Source organism: Heterodontus francisci, chromosome 10, assembly GCF_036365525.1.
Source record: "Heterodontus francisci isolate sHetFra1 chromosome 10, sHetFra1.hap1, whole genome shotgun sequence".
NCBI lineage: Eukaryota > Metazoa > Chordata > Chondrichthyes > Heterodontiformes > Heterodontidae > Heterodontus > Heterodontus francisci.
The window spans coordinates 87,095,438-87,113,405 of NC_090380.1; the positions used below are offsets into that span (position 1 = coordinate 87,095,438).

Consider the following 17,968-nt stretch of genomic DNA (forward strand, 5'->3'; position numbering starts at 1 on the left):
ATTTTCTAACGGTGGTTTGTTTTATTAATTTTTCTTCGGTTATGTAACGGCCTTACCCACAATCCTTCTTTTTCCCCACGCCATCTTAACTGCCGACATGAAGTGAGTCTTTTCCAGAACCTTATCCGTTTCCATCCATTGTTTTACTTGTAAAATCATTGCATCCACTGTTATATTATGAAGCTGCTAAGTAGAAATAATGACGATGATTGGTTATTTGTTTCCTTAGGGTCGAACTGTGCAGTTTCAGTGGGTATAAAATATACCCGGGTCATGGGAAGCGCTATGCCAGGATTGATGGGAAGGTAAGGAGCCAAGTAGAGCCTTGTCATTCCGCTTTAAATACGTGGATTCTCAGCGATCGCATTGGCCAGCGAAAGTTTCTGTAGAAGAAATCGATGTAATATTTAATTTATTTGTGGATTTGCGTGATGTTAAGGTTATGACCGGTTGTTAGCATCACTTTCTTGGGACGCGTCGCATTGAAATGTAAGTTGATATGGGTAATAGCTGCTTCGCAGAATTATCAGATTTCTTGCTAACAATCTATACGGTCCGATCTTTCAAGCCGTCAGCGTGTCACTCATTTTTAAACAATATAAATACTGAGCCCAAACCCAGTTTATAAACACTAGTATGGACCAGTTGGGCCGAATGGCCTGTTTCTGTGTTGTTGATTCTATCCAATCTTGTGTACCAATGAGACATTAGGTTTCCTTCACGCTCAGTTCCTTCTTTTTGTAGTTGGCTTGGTGTTTGATACACGTGGTAGCTTTTCGAACAACTTCGTTTGTTTTTAAAAAAACCTCAAACTGTTAACATTTCTCAATTATGTAAGTTTTTAATACAGTAGATTTTACATTTTCTGTACCTGTCCAGTGATATTTAAAGCTTCACGAAGTGAACGTATGAAATTTAATTGTTAGTCAAAAGTTTTTAAAGTGGTTTAGTTGCCATTATCATGTAATGGACCGAAGTCTTTTTAAATAACTGGCTCTCAGTCAATCTAGCTGGAACTCTTGGAGTATTTTTTCTGTATTTTCTCAGAATACTTGTGTTACTGATTTATTCTCTCAACGTTTGTTTTGGATGGAGATTAAGGTTGTATTGGCAGAAGGAACCATCTGAGTATTGATCTAATGGATAAACTGAGGTTGTGAAGGATCTTGTAGACACTAATTAAAGGCACTACTTGTAGTAGTATAAAGCTGTAGTAGACTAAAAGATCCCAGATTTGAAAGAAAGACTTGCATTTACAGACTGTCCCAAAGCACTCTACAACTAATGAAGTACTTTTGAATTGTAGTCACTGTTGCAGTGTGGAAACCCAGCAAGCTCCCACTAACATCTTTGATAATGACCAGATAGTCTTGAGTTTTAATGATGTTGATCGAGCCAGAACACTGGGGATAACTCACTGCTCTTTGAAATAGTACCATAGGATCTTTTATACGTCCTGGAGAGGACAGGTGGTACCTTGCATAGCACCTTTAACATAATAAAGTGTCCCAAGGTGCTTCAGAGGTGTTATAGAACAAAATATGACACTGAGCCACATAAGGAAATATTAGGGCAGATGACTAAAAGCTTGGTCAGGTGTGGATTTTAAAGAGTGTCTGAAAGGAGGAAAGTGAGGCAAAGGGGCAGAGAGCTTTAGGGAGGGAATTGCGAGCTTTAAGCTTGCAGTTGAAGGCACAGTCACCAATGGTGGAATGAGTAAATCTGGAATGCTCAAAAGACCAGAATTAGAGGAGTCCAGGTATCTTGGTTATAGGATTGGAGGAGATTATAGAGATAGGGAAAGTCCAGGCCATGGAGGGTTTTGAATACAAGGATGAGAATTTTTAAATCGATGTGCTGTTTAACCAGGAGCAGCATAGGTTAGTGAGCACAAAATTAGGATGTCGGCAGCACAGCTTTGGATTTCCTCAAGCTCAGTACTGCACTGAACTTGTCAATCTAGATTTTTGTGCGCGAGTCTCTGGCTGATTCAAGAGGTGAGAATGCTATACATTGAGTTGCGGCTAACACTTACTCTCTGGTCTGCTTGCTGTTAGCTTAGGCAATTGGCCATAGCATCTGGGTTGGGAAGAAGAAAATCGTCAGGGTTGCGCAAGTCATTATTCAGTGAACTGGGAAAATGGTTTGCTGAACTGTGTGGATATCTGGGGAGAATGAAATCTTTTGGTTGTGACTGTGCCTTTCAGGTTCATGTGAACACTGGGCAGCTGGCACCTGTAGAACTGACCCTGGCAAAAGTTGGGGATTTGGAAGGGGGAAAGGTTATGATTAGCCATCTTTAATTGGGTCTTCAGTATATCTATCTATCCCAGATAACGTGCTGTGTAACACTGTACTGTATTCTTATGAATGCAATTTGGAATTAAATTTGTTTGACTTCACTTCAGGAACAAGGTTATTTTTGGAAAAACCTAATGGCACAATTGGCTGTTCATAGGTAAAGTCTGTAACTTGTTAGTAATTTTGTTCATCTTTGCAGGTTTTCCAGTTTCTGAACTCAAAATGTGAGTCAGCCTTCCTCTCCAAGAGAAACCCTCGACAGATCAACTGGACTGTCTTGTACAGACGCAAGCACAAAAAGGGACAGTCTGTAAGTGAGAATTCCACATTTAGGGTTCAAGAGGACAGGGAATGTAGCTGTCTCTATCTCCTGTCATATTGTGATGTGTAACTCAATATGTTGTGTTGTACTTTGCAATGTACAATGTATTGTTTTGCTGGTACGGTGAAGCTCTGTTTCCTTAAAGCCGCAAAGAAATTCTCAACTAAAAGTATCCTTGGGTTGTCTGCCCAGGGAGCTTTGCAAATTGGAATGTGCTCACCAGTTTTAGGCTTCAGATGAAAAGCATGTATTTTTTAATTGTTTTTTGTCTTTAAAAGTGGTATCTGCTCATGCCAACACTGTTTAGTTTTCTTATTTAACTGAATATGATGTCTAATTGCACTTACATAATCATTGTAACTGTTCATGTTAAGAATTTGTTAGGTTGTTGCATAGTTCATAATTGATTCATAGTTCAGTAATCCAGTAGTTGTTGATGCTCCAGTTTTTTGAAACTGATCAATGTAATGAGTGGCCATCTTAAAGGAAGAGGTTGATGTTTCCTGACCAGCATTTTGGGACGATTACATGAACTCTGTGTTTGTTGTTTTTAAAGGGGAGAGACTGTTTCTTTTGGTATTCTGTTGTTGGGTTACACCTAATTTTGGTTTTAGTTTGGAAATCGGATTAATATGAAAGGTTGTGATGAGAAAAGAATTTGAACCTGATATTTTTGATCCCAAATATGCATTTTGTAAATGTTCTGCTGATGTAAAGGGACATTTAAAATAACTTCTGTTCAGTACCCAAGTTTCTCAGACCCCATCCTGCTATTAAATCTTTTCCAAAGAAGAGTGGCTGGCAAAATCAAGTTAATAACTTGGGATGATTATTTTGTTATGTTGACTACATCTGTGGTATTGTCTTGCTAATGCTTTTTTTAGTCGTTTGTGGGATGTGGGCATCACTGGCTAGGCCAGCTTTTATTGCCCATCCCTAATTGCCCTGGAGAAGGTGGTGGTGAGCTGCTGCCTTGAACCGCTGTAGTCCTTGTTTTGACTCAGCAACCGTGAAGGAACGGTGATCTAGTTCCAAGTCAGGATGGTGTGTGGCTTGGAGGGGAACTTGCAGCTGGTGGTGTTCCCCTGCATCTGCTGCCATTGTCCTTCTAGGTGGTAGAGGTTTCAGGTTTGGATGGTGCTGTCGAAGGAGTCTTGGTGAGTTGCTGCAGTGCATTTTTTAGATGGTACACACTGCTGCCACTGTGTCGGTGGTGAAGGGGATAAATGTTGAAGGTGGTGGATGGGGTGCCAGTCAAGCTGGCTGCTTTGCCCTGGATGGTGTCGAGCTTCTTGAATGTTGTTGGAGCGGCACCCATCCAGGCAAGTGGAGAGTATCCCATCACACTCCTGACTTGTGCCTTGTATATAGTGGACAGGCATTGGGAAGATCGGAGGTGAATTACCCGCCTCAGAATTCCCAACCTCTGATCTGCTGTTGTAGCCATAGTATTTATGTAGCTACTGCAGTTCAGTTTCTGGTCAAACAGTAACCCCCAGGGTGTTGATAGTGGGGATTCAGCAATGGTAATGCTGAACATCAGGGGATGATGGTTAGATTCTCTTTTTTGAGATGGTCATTGCCTGCTACTTATCAGCCCAAGATTAGATGTTGTCCAGGTCTTGCTGCATCTGGATATGGGCTGCTTTAGTATCTGAGGAGTCCTGAATGGTGCTCAACGTTGAGCACCAATCATCAGTAAACATCCCCACTTCTGACCTTTTTGATGGAGAGGAGGGCATTGACGAAGCAGCTGAAGGTGATTGGGCCTACGATACTACTCTGAGGACTCCTGCAGTGATGTCCTGGGACTGAAATGATTGACTTCCAACAACCACAACCATCTTTCTTTGTGCTAGGCATGATTCCAGTCAGTGGAAAGTTTCCCCCTGATTCCCATTGATTAGAGTTTTGCTGGGGTTCCTTGATGCCATACCCAGGTCAAGGGCAGTCACTCTCACCTCACCTCTGGATTTCAGCTCTTTTGGCCATGTTTGGACAAAGGCTGTAATGAGGTCAGGAGCTGAGTGCCCCTGGCGGAACTCAAACTGGGCGTTGGGGAGCAGGTTATTGCTGAGCAAGTGCCGCTTGATAGTACAGTCAATTATTTTTTCCATCGCTTTGCTGATGATTGAGAGTAAACTGATAGGGCAGTAATTGGCCAGGTTGGATTTGTCCTGTTTTTTTTGTGCACAGGACACACTTGGGCAATTTTCCACATTGCCGGGCAGATGTCAGTGTTGTAACTGTACTGGAACAGCTTGGCTAGGGGCACAGCTAGTTCTGGAGTACAAGTCTTCAGTACTATTCCCAGAAAGTTGTCAGGACCCCATAGCCTTTGCAGTATCCAGCATTTTCAGCTGTTTCTCTTCATTCTTGGGATGTCAAGAATTAACAATTATGTAGTGTGAACTGGCTTCTTATCATAGTATTGGAGAGCTGACTCCATGCTTTGTAGAGCCATGCATCCTTCTTTGTTCAAATAATACTCCTTGCATAGCTTTATTCCTGAGTATATGCATCTTAAAATGGTTTGAGGTCGTTGGTGCAATTCATTGTAAAATAGGGACCATGGCATTGTAGGGCCTGGAATATATTCCTTCTATAATATCTTGACTCAAATCATATAGTTTCAGAAATGCAAACCACAAAGCGTTCAGAACCTATGGCTATTTGTGTCATCGTTTAGGTTATGATCATGTTTAATCAGAACTGAATTTGCTCAGTTTGGAATTTGAAATGATGAGGCTAAAGCCAGTTCGACACAATTCATTCCTTTTTTTCCCCCTTTCAGGAAGAGATTCAGAAAAAGCGCTCCCGTCGTGCAGTGAAGTTCCAACGGGCTATTACCGGTGCCTCTCTGGCTGAAATTATGGCTAAGAGGAATCAGAAGCCTGAGGTGCGCAAGGCTCAACGTGAACAAGCAATCAGGTGGGAATGTTTTTGAAGCAATAACCAAGTAGAGTTTTCTGTTTTAAAGTTTATTGGTTGTTTGTACTACAATACAAATAATTTAAAACATTTTGTACATGCCTAGATATGTGCATTTTGCTTTTTAAATTTGACAAGTTATAACCAGTTTGGTTCAGATTCAATGCATTGTAATGTTCAGGTGCTGTTAATTTTGTTTTGTGTGAAAATCAGAATTCACCTAGTATTAATAGCGGCGGGGAAAATGTTACTTAACTCTCTCTTCTGTTCCACAGAGCTGCTAAGGAGGCAAAGAAGGCCAAAGCTGCAACAAAGAAAGTCAGTGCAGTTACAGCTAAGGTAGTGAAACAGATGCAACTTTTTGAATTACTGTTCTGATAATTGGAAGTTGTTTATAGTTTTGAATTCAGTCTTTAAAAAATATAGTATTAAATATAAAGTATGTAAATAGAATTCATGTTGTAGCAAGATGTAACTATTGGTCTAAGTGTTAAGTTGTGCAAGATGAATGTCTTGGGAATTTCTCCATGACAAACTAACTTTATTTAAAACTCATAGATGTGTTTTAAAATAAAGGAAATAAGGGTGGAAACCAGTAATTTAGATGGTGACATTTATATCTGCTTTCCTATAACCAAAAATTGAATTGTTTATGAATAAGGTCTAAGAAAAAGAACCAGCATAAACCTTTGGGCACACCTTAACCTACAATCTTCATATCCTGGCAATTAAAACATGACATCAATAGCCATGTGACATTTTGTCCAATAGAACACAGGATGTTTAGTGTGGAATTTGGTCATCTTTAAAATTAAACCTACAGTACAATGGAAGGAGAGGAATTTTTTAACTGGTTATGTTTTTGGGTATTGTGATATGGATTGGACTTTGGGTGTCAATTAAAATTACTGCATGTGGCATAATTGGACTGTTTCAATTAAAATCTAGCTGTATTTTAAATTAGCTGGCCTGAAAGCCTGGTTGTAGTTCTGAATTGCATGACGTTGGAAGAAGAGATTAAACATTATAGACATTTCATATAGAAAGGGGAAGATAAGTAATCATTCAAAAACTAAGCAGTGGTCAGCTAATGTTGGGTATCCCTTTTTATATAGGCAAATCACAAGTCCAGGGAGCTATAGACCAATTCGCTTAGTGTCAATCGTAGGAAAGATAGTGGAATTCCTGCTTAAGGATGTAATAGAAAACATCCCAAAACTGAAAATAAGAGTAGTCAGCGCAGTTTCCAAAAGGGGAGGTCATACTTGACCAACTTTATTGAATTCTTTGAAAAAGTAACAGAAAAGGGTAGGTAAGGTTACTGCAGCACACACTAAACTTGAAATTCCAAAAAGTCTGCAATATGATACTATATAGTAGCCGTGTGACCAAAGTTGTAACATGGAGTAATTCACCTCCCAAAGCCTGTTCACCGTTACAAGGCACAAGTCAGGAGTGTGGTGGAATACTCTCCACTTGCCTGGATGAGTGCAGCTCTAACAACACTCAAAAACTCTGCATCATCCAGGACACAGCAGCCCACTTGAGCAGCACCCCTTTCACCACATTCAACATTCACTCCCTCCACCATTGGCACATAGTGGTAAAGGTATGGACCATCTACAAGATATAATGCAGCAATTCGACAAGCCTCATTCGACAGCACCTTCTAAACCTGGGAACACGACCACTTGCAAGTTCTCCAAGCCACATCGTCCTGATTGAAACTATATTGCTGTTCCTTCACTGTCGCTGGGCCTTGAACCTGGAATTCCCTCCCTAACAGCACTATGGGCATACCTACACCAAATGGTTTGTGGTGGCTTACCCCCACCTTCACAAGGGAGTTTAGAGATGGGCAACAAATGCTAGCCTTGCCAGCAATGCTAATATTCCTGCATGAATAAAAGTCAAGAGCCAAGTAGCAGAATAAATAGCAAGCTGACTACCAAACAGAAAACAATAAGTAGGAATAGTTTCCATCTGGAAAGATTGAACAGGCTGGGATTCTTGTCTCTAGAAAAAAGACTGAGGGATGACCTTAAGATTATGATAGGGTAGACAGAGAATATCTTTCCACCAATGGATGAGACCAGAACTAAGGGTCACTAATAAATCCAGTAGGGAATTCGGGAGAAGCTTCTTTGCCCAGAGAGTGGTTAGAAAGTGGAACACTCTGCCTCAATTACTCCTTGTGGTAAATAACATCAATGCATTTTAAGGGGAAGCTAGATGAGAACACAAGGAAGAAAAGAATAAATGGATGTGTTGATGGAGTGGGAGGCGACTCGTATGGAGCATGGATTTGTTTTGGCCGAATGGCCAGTTTCTGTTATCGTGCAGGCCCCCACCTGTCAAGAATGAGGCACATTAATTTTGCCACATGGACATTAAATTTCAAATTGTTGCTGGGAAGAAGAGAAGCCCTGTGACAAGGGGTTGCCAAGTCCCTGTCTGGAAAGATATTTTTGCATAGCAACAGACCGTGTTTGGGAACCAAGGAGCTATCCCCTGCTCCAAAACAATCCACAAACAGACGTGGTCACACCAGTTAGTCACGCTTCTGGACTGATGAAGACCTCCCGCTTGTCTGTCTGCTCCCATCTCTTTCTCACGGAACTCCAAAAACCCACTGAAAACACATGGGCCCCAAAAGAGAAAATTCTCCTACAGCGAACAAGGTTTAAGTAGAATACTGGGCCCCAACAGATCTACCTACAAGCAAGGGCTCTACAGTGAGCTCAAACACCCGTCACAATTCTTAAGATTTTGCCTCAAACATTTCCACTTTATTTCTTCTCTCTTCTATGCCTATCTGCATGTGTATATCATGTATGCATGGGCGCATCGTGTATCTGTAAACGGTAACCGAATTAGAGTTTAAGTTTAATAAAATTTCACTTTTCTGCTTTAAACCTAAGAAAGCTTGTTTGTGCTGGTTTCTTTGCCTGATAATTGGAAAGCAGTGAACAAGGATTCACTAAGGGGTAGCTAAAAAATGTGTTTAAAAATAAAACCCTCTTACAGTAAGACAAGGTGAAGGCTGAAAGGGAACCCTAGACCTCTTTCTCATCTGGTTGTGCTGTAAATACTTTGTAATTCTGGAATCAGTGTCATGATTTTCACGCAATGTTTTTGTATTTCTAGGCTACTCAGAAGGCAGCACCCAAACAGAAATTTGCTAAGCCAATGAAGACTCAGGCTCCACGTGTTGGTGGCAAGCGCTAAAGATTGTTATTAACTGTTGATGTAAAATAAAGCCTGAATAAAATTCAGTGATTTTTGACTACATTTGTAGGAACTGTGTGAATATTCTAGCAGAGGTTCACTCCATTAGGCAAAGGGGAGAATTGTCTTGCAGCAGTCTTGGAAGAGAGTGTTGCAGTTAATGCTAACCTCGTTTGATGTTGAGCACTTATTTTTTTTTTTTAGAGATACAGCACTGAAACAGGCCCTTCGGCCCACTGAGTCTGCCGACCATCAACCACCCGTTTATACTAATGCTACGCTAATTCCATATTCCTACCACATCCCCACCTGTCCCTATATTTCCCTACCACCTATCTATACTAGTGGCAATTTATAATGGCCAATTTACCTACCAACCTGCAAGTCTTTTGGCTTGTGGGAGGAAACCGGAGCACCCGGAGAAAACCCACGCAGACACAGGGAGAACTTGCAAACTCTACACAGGCAGTACCCAGAATTGAACCCGGGTCGCTGGAGCTGTGAGGCTGCGGTGCTAACCACTGTGCCGCCCTCTTTACACAGCAATCAGAAGGAAGAGTCCTATCCAGCCTTTTTAAATCCCTCCCTGACCTAGGGCAGTTGCAGCCAATATAATGCTGATCAAAACTGGAATCTTGGTACTCTGGCTCAGCTACATTCTGCATAAACATCAAGAAAGGGAGACAGAAATCACCTATTTGAGCTAGGAGATGTAAGTTGCAATCTTAGTTTTGAACAGCTTTTGGTAAAAATGGTCTTGAAAGTGCATGCTATTTGTGTTTGACTGTGATAAGTAAACAGGATTTGGGATACTGGGTGCGGCAAACTTTTTTTTTTCAGACTAATGCTTTTAAAAAGAATTCTATTTGTATTTTATAGTACCTTTCATGAACTCCTATGGCAACTTTTCACTTCAAAAAATAGCTTTACATGAAGAAGATCTTTCAGCTCATTGATCTCATTCCAGATACCAATTCCACTTTTTCTGATACCAATTCCACTTTTTCTGTTAATATACCTAATTATTGCCCTGGCCACAGCCACTTGACCTGGTAATATTGCTGTTATCGATTTATAAGAAATCATTCCTGACGTCTGTTCCTACAGCTGTTGCCATTACATCCTGCACAGTATGATGTGTTTTTGGGACTTATGGGACTTTGCTTATAAAGTTGTTCTGTATAGTTCTGAGGTGACATCACCTTTAGTGTGCTCTGCACAACCTCTGGGACTAGATAGCAACCAGAGGTACATGACATTACAGCTTCAGCATAATCTCTAGGGATTTCAACTTGATTTTAATCTGGCAATGTTGCCTCTTAAATCCCTGCTCATCTCTCCTGTAGTTTAAACACAGAGCTATCTCCAAACAGGTTCCAGCCCCTGCCAGAATGCATCATCAAAGTCACAAATGACATCCTGTGTGACTATAACCTTGGTGCATTATCCCTTCCCATTCCTTCTTGATCTCTCTAGCCTTTGACCTGGTTGACCATACAATCCTGCTACAGTCTGCAACTACCTTTTACCTTGTTCTATTCGTACCTATCCAGTTGTAGCAAAAGAGAATCTTGCTAGCCCAAGGGCCCCAGGACTTGCTCAGAACACTGTCTTCACCAAGCCATCTTCAACTGTTTCATCAATGAGCATCCCCCCATCATAAAGTCAGAAGTAGGGATGTTTGCTGATGAATGTATTAAGTTCCTTTCATAACTCAAGATACTGAGGCAGTCCATGTCCATATGCAGCAAGACCTGGACAACATTCTGGCTTGGGCTGATAGTGGCTAGTTGCATTCGTGCCACACAAGTGCCAGGCAATGACCATCTCCAACAAGAGAGAATCTAACCATCTCCCCTTGACATTCAATGGCATCACCATTGCTGAATCCATCAACATCCTGGGATTTACCATTGACCAGAAACTGAACTGGACTAACCATATAGATACTGTGGCTACAAGAGGTCAGAGGCTAGGAATTCTGTGGTGAGTAACTCATTGGATTCTTCAAGTAGATCCACACTGACCTCACTTAGTTTTTTGGTGAGTTGCACAAGTGCTGTTATTTGCCTTTTTTGGGCACTTGCCTTGTCCCTGCAGGTTTCTGTAAATGCTGTTAGTCGCCTTGGTAGGTTGCCTCTTTGGCCTGCATTTACGTAGGGGAGCGTGGGGTCTAATTTTTCTAACATTTTAGTATTGGCTAACCAGCCAGTAGAGGGTTCTGTTTGGAAATTGTCTTGGCTCTCCGTTAACCTGTTCTCCCTGCCCTTTTTGTTCCCTTCCTGCCTGACAGACCTGTGCTCGTCTGTCCCCTTACCAGCTGTGTTATTGTTTCAACATGTTAATGTGACACAGCCTTTGTTTTTCCCTTTGGTCTGGAGTGTCAATCAAATAATTTACCTGGCTAATCCTTTTTGTGACTCTGGGCCACTGAACCGGGCTTTCAGGGGTTCACTCTTTATTGGGAGTAATACTAATACATGGCCTCCAGACTGAAATGTTGTAGCCTTGGCATGCTTGCCTTTTCATAGCTGCCTGGGAGGTACTCGAGTGCTCCTTAGCCACTGTGCAGGCTCTCGTGAGCTGCTCCCCGAATGTGGAAATATAGTCTAACATGGAAGACTCATTCACTGTGTCCCAAAAACTTCTTGATTAGTTTAAGACCTCTTCCTCGTGTCCATAAACTAATTCAAACAGACTAATGCTGGTGAACTCATTGGTAAGTCCCAAGTGGCAAACAGGAGAAATCCCAGTCATGGGGGGATACTTGTACTAGGATGCTCTGATCATTATCTTTAGGGTCTGGTGCTACCATTCTAAAGCCCCTTGTGACTGTGGGTGGTACGGTGAGGACTTTAACTCCAGGTTACCCAGACATCAAATTCGTGCCCTGACCTGACTAGATCTGGTAAAGTATTGGGTTAGCCCCTCCACGACTACCTTGTCAGAGATAGTTCTTCGGGAAATAGCCTCTTGGAATCGGGTAGCCACCACCATAATGGTGAGAAGATACTGGTAGCTCCCTTTTTTTTGGCAGGGCTCCCACACAATCCACCAACACTGCTGAAGTGTTCCCCAGAAGCCAGTATGGGAATTAGGGGTGCAGGTTTTATTGCGTATTGGGGCTTCCCACAATCTGGCATATGTGGCAAGTTTTACAGAACTCCACCAAATCTTTGTGGAGTTTTGGCCAGTCAGAATACTGTCTAATGTGGGCTTGGGTTTTTCATACACCAACATGTCCTGCCATTAGAAGTTTGTGGACTATTCTTAGTATTTCCTTACGGTACCTCGATGGCACCATTATCTGGTGAACCACCGTCCACTCTTTGTCCGCAGGTCTGTAAGGAGGCCTCCACTTCCTCATTACCTCATTCTTTAAATAGTAGCACTCTGGGACTACCTCTGCTTCGGCTGCAGGTTGGGCAGTCCATGCTATGTTTTTAATACTGGGCTGGCTTGCTGAGCCACAAGCAAAGTTCTGTTTAACCCATCCATCGAGTCCTCTAGCTTCCCAAGAAAGGTTTCAGATAACCAAACAATAGGTTCATCTGTCTGCAAAAAATGCGACTTCAGCCTTGGATCTTGTTTGGGCGTGGACCAAGTCATCACAGAGTCGGGAAAAATGCCGGGGATCTTCTGCAACTGCTCTGTCTCCCTGACTTCTTCCGGTCTCTCTCAAAGGGTGGCGCAGTGGTTAGCACCGCAGCCTCACAGCTCCAGCGACCCGGGTTCGATTCTGGGTACTGCCTGTGCGGAGTTTGCAAGTTCTCCCTGTGACCACATGGGTTTTCACCGGGTGCTCCGGTTTCCTCCCACAGCCAAAGACTCGCAGGTTGATAGGTAAATTGGCCATTATAAATTGCCCCTCGTATAGGTAGGTGGTAGGGGAATTGAGGGAAAGGTGGGGATGTGAGAGGGTCATGGGATTAATGTAGGATTAGTATAAATGGGTGGTTGATGGTCGGCACAGACTCGGTGGGCTGAAGGGCCTGTTTCAGTGCTGTATCTCTAAATAAATATTCTTTGGCCTCCTTATCTCGAGAGACAATGGGTAAGCGCCTGGAGGTGGTCAGTGGTGTGTGCAGCAGCGCCTGGAGTGGCTATAAAGGCCAATTCTAGAGTGATAGGCTCTTCCACAGCTGCTGCAGAAAAATTTGTTTGTCGGGGCTGTTACACAGTTGGCTCTCCCCTTGCGCTTTTGTCTTTTTTCTTGCCAACTGCTAAGTCTCTTCGATGTGCCACACTTTAGCCCCGCCTTTATGGCTATCCGCCAGCTCTGGCGAACGCTGGCAACTGACTCCCACGACTTGTGATCAATGTCACAGGACTTCATGTCGCGTTTGCAGACGTCTTTAAAGCGGAGACATGGACGGCCGGTGGGTCTGATACCAGTGGCGAGCTCGCTGTACAATGTGTCTTTGGGGATCCTGCCATCTTCCATGCGGCTCACATGACCAAGCCATCTCAAGCGCCGCTGACTCAGTAGTGTGTATAAGCTGTTGGCCGCCTCAAAGACTTCTGTGTTGGAGATACGATCCTGCCACCTGATGCCAAGTATTCTCCGCAGGCAGCGAAGATGGAATGAATTGAGATGTCGCTCTTGGCTGACATACATTGTCCAGGCCTCGCTGCCATAGAGCAAGGTACTGAGGACACAGGCTTGATACACTCGGACTTTTGTGTTTCAAATAAATAAAAATAAATAAATAAACCACTGAGGGAGCTACCACCTTTGCCCCTGCCAGGAGCAGGTTGACTCCAACCACCGGTAAACTAGGGACAATCCCCACGGTTCATGGTCCCAAAATAAAATCACACTCCAGGTGCACCTGATATAAAGCTATGGGCATGTACCACCTTCCAATACCATTCACTAACACTCTAGCATTCACTGCACACTCTGAGGGGAAAGATCATGCCTTTTTCCAGCAGAAGGGATTTGGTGGCCCCTGTATCCCTGAGTATGACTCTGGGCTTGCTTGCCTCACTGAAGGGGTATGGGGTCACTTTTCCTTGGGATACAAAATCCTGGTAACTTTCAGGGATTTTGCCAAATTTTCCCGCGCTCCGCGGTAGGTTTACTGAGTCTTACTGCTACAGTTAAAGCCACAGACTGCTCTGCTGTGCTTTCCATCAGGGCCCCTTCTGCACTGGTCTGGTTAATCCTGCAGGTTTTCCCCTTAATTTCCAGCAGTCAGCTCAAAGGTGACCTGCTTTGTTACAATGGAAACACGCAGGTCTTCGGGTGTTGCTCCTGCTCTCAGCACTGTCCTTTTTGGCCTCAGGAGGGCCGCCCATGTGTCCAGCTTTCCCTTCTTGCCCATAGCTGTTCAGGCTCCTATCACCTTCCCACCTTTTTTGGGTTTGTGAGGGTGATTAGGGAAGGGTTTCCCTTGGGGTAAGGGCTTATGTACAAGCGTGAATTCATCAGCCAGACTTGCAGCCTGCCTGGCTCTTTGGACCTTTTCTTCCTCTACGTGGGTTTAAATAGAAAGGGGAAGTGAGTTTTTGAACACTTCGAGAAGGGTCACCTCTGAGGTTTTCATATGTAGGCTGTATCTTAAGTGCCCGTATTGACTGGTCAAAAGGAAGCTGCTTACCCCTTTCTAACTTGGTAAGTTTGGTCAGGCTGCTTACGGACAGTTCAGAATTTCGGGCGGTACGCTTCCAGTACTAGTTCATATGCCCCAGGAGAGCATTTTTAGCCATCTCATAATCTGATGAACGTTCATCTGGCAACAGTGAATAAACCTCATGGGCTTTTCCGGTTAGCTTGCTTTGTAACAACAGCGTCCAGCTCTCGGCTGGCCATTTCAGCTGTTTTGCAAGCTTTTTGAAAGTAACGAAAAATGCTTCCACATCCCCCAGATTGAACTTTGGAATCAACTGGAAGAACTTCAAGAGCTGAGCACATGGCCCTGAGCTGGGGGGTAGCTTCCTCACTAGCTGTGCTTTGACTATGGGTATTGGGTCATCCCTTAGTTAGCTCTAGTTGCCTTAACTCCCTTTGGAAAGCTCTTTTTCCCTTTCTTGATACTCTCTCTGCTCTTTCTCTCTCTGGAATTCTAATTAGAGTCTCCTCTGTTCTAATTGTATTTTTGCTGACATTACCCTGTCTGTTTCTGACTCTAACCCTGTTTCTAAATCTTCAGGTTCAAGTCAAAAATGGTTGGCCACAAGTCTTAGGATTTCAGATTTCCTAGCTTTCGAAGAGACAGTAATCCCTAACTGCCCAGCTGCAATCCTGAACTCTTCAATAGATGGGGCATTTAACCTGTCCCAAGTTACTTCACTCTGGCTTAGGAACGTACTGGCCTTGAATGTACTCTAGCAGCAAAAAGCACAAGAAAACCTGTAATGAAATTTTTACATTTTTTTTTTACTAGGGATCAATTTGGTTTCCCACTTAAGATTTCTCGTTTGTCATTGGGTTACATTCACTGACTCAAGCCCCCAAATTTCTGTTACGGCCAGGTGAGGAGGGAGTCCAGGGGTCCCCTCTTGTCCTGTCTCTTATTTGACTGCAACAGGGTTTATTCTTTTTTAAAACAGTGGTTGTGCTTACCACCTCAGTGCGTGTTTTACCTTTAATGTGATCAGGAAAGAACCAATCGGACAGGTTTTCCTGAGTTTAAAGAAGAGGTGAGTTCATTATGCTTAACAATCTAAAACAGATCTAGAAAATAATAAGTTAATGGGAAATACCTTTCTCTCTAATTTAGTGTATTAGCAACTTACTAAGTACTGCTACGTTTTTGTTGATTTTTAGTTCAGTTGTTTTAATAAAAGCCTTAAAACATGAAATACTGTTGTGCAATTCTTTAATTGGTCAGGGGAGTTCATATCTCTTGTTTTAAAGTTAACAGTTGCAACTGAGGTTGTAACATTAACATTTTTAGTTAGTTACAGATGGATCATATTTCCCCTGGAGTTTTTATTGCTCAATCTAATTCTAAAATCTACCTGAACCAACTTGCCTCATACCTATGTAATTGGTTTTATTTAAGTTTAATACTCCAGTTTCAGACTTTTTTGCTTCATTCGTGGGATGTGGGCATCGCTGGCCAGGCCAGCATTTATTGCCCATCCCTAATTGCCCGTGAGAAGGTGGTAGTGAGTTGCTTTCTTAAACCGCTGCAGTCCACATGGAGTAGGTACACCCACAGTGCTGTTAGGAAGGGAGTTCCAGGATTTTGACCCAGCAACAGTGAAGAAACGGCAATATAGTTCCAAGTTAGGATGGTGTGCGACTTGGAGGGGAACTAGCAGCTGGTGGTGTTCCCATGCATCCGCTGCTTTTGTCCTTCTAGGTGGTAGAGTTTGCGAGTTTGGAAAGTGCTATCTAAGGAGCATTGGTGTGTTGCTGCAGTGCATCTTATAGATGGTACACACTTGCGGCCACTGTGCGCCGGAGGGAGTGAATGTTTGTAGATGGTGTGCCAATCAAGTGGGCTGCTTTGTCCTGGATGGTGTTGAGCTTCTTGAGTGTTGTTGGAGCTACATCCATCAAGGCAAGTGGAGAGTAATCCATCACACTTCTGACTTGTGCCTTGTAGATGGTGGACCGGCTTTGGGGAGCCAGGAGATGAGTTATTCGCCACAGGACTCCTAGCCTCTGACCTGTTCTTGTAGCCATGATATTTATATGGCTACTCCAGTTCAGTTTCTGGTCAATGGTAACCCCCAAGATGTTGATAGTGGGAGATTAAGCAATCGTAATGCCATTGAATGTCAAGGGGAATGGTTAGATTCTCTCCTGTTTGAGATGGTTATTGCCTGGCACAAATGTTACTTGCCACTTATCAGCCCAAGCCTGGATATTGGCTAGGTTTGCTGCATTTCTACATGGACTGCTTCAGTATCGGAGGAGTCATGAATGATGCTGAACATTGTGCAATCATCAGCAAATATCCCCACTTATGATTGAAGGAAAGTCATTGATGAAGCAGCTGAAGATGGTTGGGGCACGGACACTACCCTGAGGAACTCCTGCAGTGATGTCCTGGAACTGAGATAACTGACCTCCAACAACCACAACCTTCTTCCTTTGTGCTAGGTATGACTCCAACCAGTGGAGAGTTTCCCCCCTGATTCCCATTGAGTTTTGCTAGGGCTCCTTAAAGGCATACACAATCAAATGCTGCCTTGATATCAAGGGCAGTCACTCTCACCTCACCTCTTGAGTTCAGCTCTTTTGTCCATGTTTAAACCAAGGCTGTAATGAGGTCTGGAGCTGAGTGGCCAAACTAAACGTCAGTGAGCAGGTTATTGCTAGGTAAGTGCTGCTTGATAGCACTGTCGACAACACCTTCCACCACTTTACTGATGATTGAGAGTAGACTGATGGGGCAGTAATTGGCCAGGTTGGACTTTTTGTGTACAGAACATACCTGGGCAATATTCCATATTGCTGGGTAGAGCCAGCGTTGTAGGTGTACTGGAACAGCTTGGCTAGGGGCACGGCTAGTTCTGGAGCACAGGTCCTCAGTACTACTGTTGGAATGTTGTCAGGGCCCATAGCCTTTGCAGTATCCAGTGCCTTCAGTCATTTCTTGATATCACATGGAGTGAATCGAATTGGCTGAAGACTGGCATCTGTAATGCCAGGACCTTCAGGAGGGGGCCGAGATGGATCATCCACATGGCACTTCTGGCTGAAGATTGTTGCAAATGCTTCAGCCTTATCTTTCACACCGATGAGCTGGGCTCCCCCATCATTGAGGATGGGGATATTTGTGGAGCAACCTCCTCCAGTTAGTTGTTTAATTGTCCACCACCATTCACGACTGGATGTGGCAGGACAGCAGAGCTTAGATCTGATCCGTTGGTTATGGGATCGCTTAGCTCTGTCTATCACATGCTGCTTATGCTTCAGTTTCAGACTTATGTACATCACTCTCAGATTCAATGATCCCAGAGGATTCCTTACTAATCCTGTCCCATTACATAAAACACCTAAAATAGCCTCTCCCTAGTTGATTGCATATTGTATTCTTCTAGGCAACTGTTGAGTGCATTATATGAACTCATCTTCCAAACTACCTTTCCTGATTTGCTTTGTCCAGTCTATTTGAATATTAAAGTTCCCCATGATGACTGCATTTGCCTTTATTACAAGCTTCTCTTATGTCTTGATTAATACTCTGTCAAACAATATAGTTACTATTAGGGAGCCTGTAAACT

The 17,968-nt window shown here is 43.2% G+C and overlaps 1 protein-coding gene across 1 annotated transcript; it reads left to right on the top strand.

The window, feature by feature from the left end:
- Window positions 1–51: 51 nt before the first annotated feature.
- Window positions 52–8,829, top strand: rpl24 (ribosomal protein L24). The gene is made up of 6 exons (XM_068040943.1): window positions 52–102; window positions 230–305; window positions 2,501–2,611; window positions 5,418–5,554; window positions 5,830–5,893; window positions 8,702–8,829. The coding sequence occupies exons 1-6, from the start codon at window positions 98–100 to the stop codon at window positions 8,780–8,782; spliced, it is 474 nt and encodes a 157-aa protein (XP_067897044.1). The 5' UTR covers window positions 52–97; the 3' UTR covers window positions 8,783–8,829.
- Window positions 8,830–17,968: the final 9,139 nt, after the last annotated feature.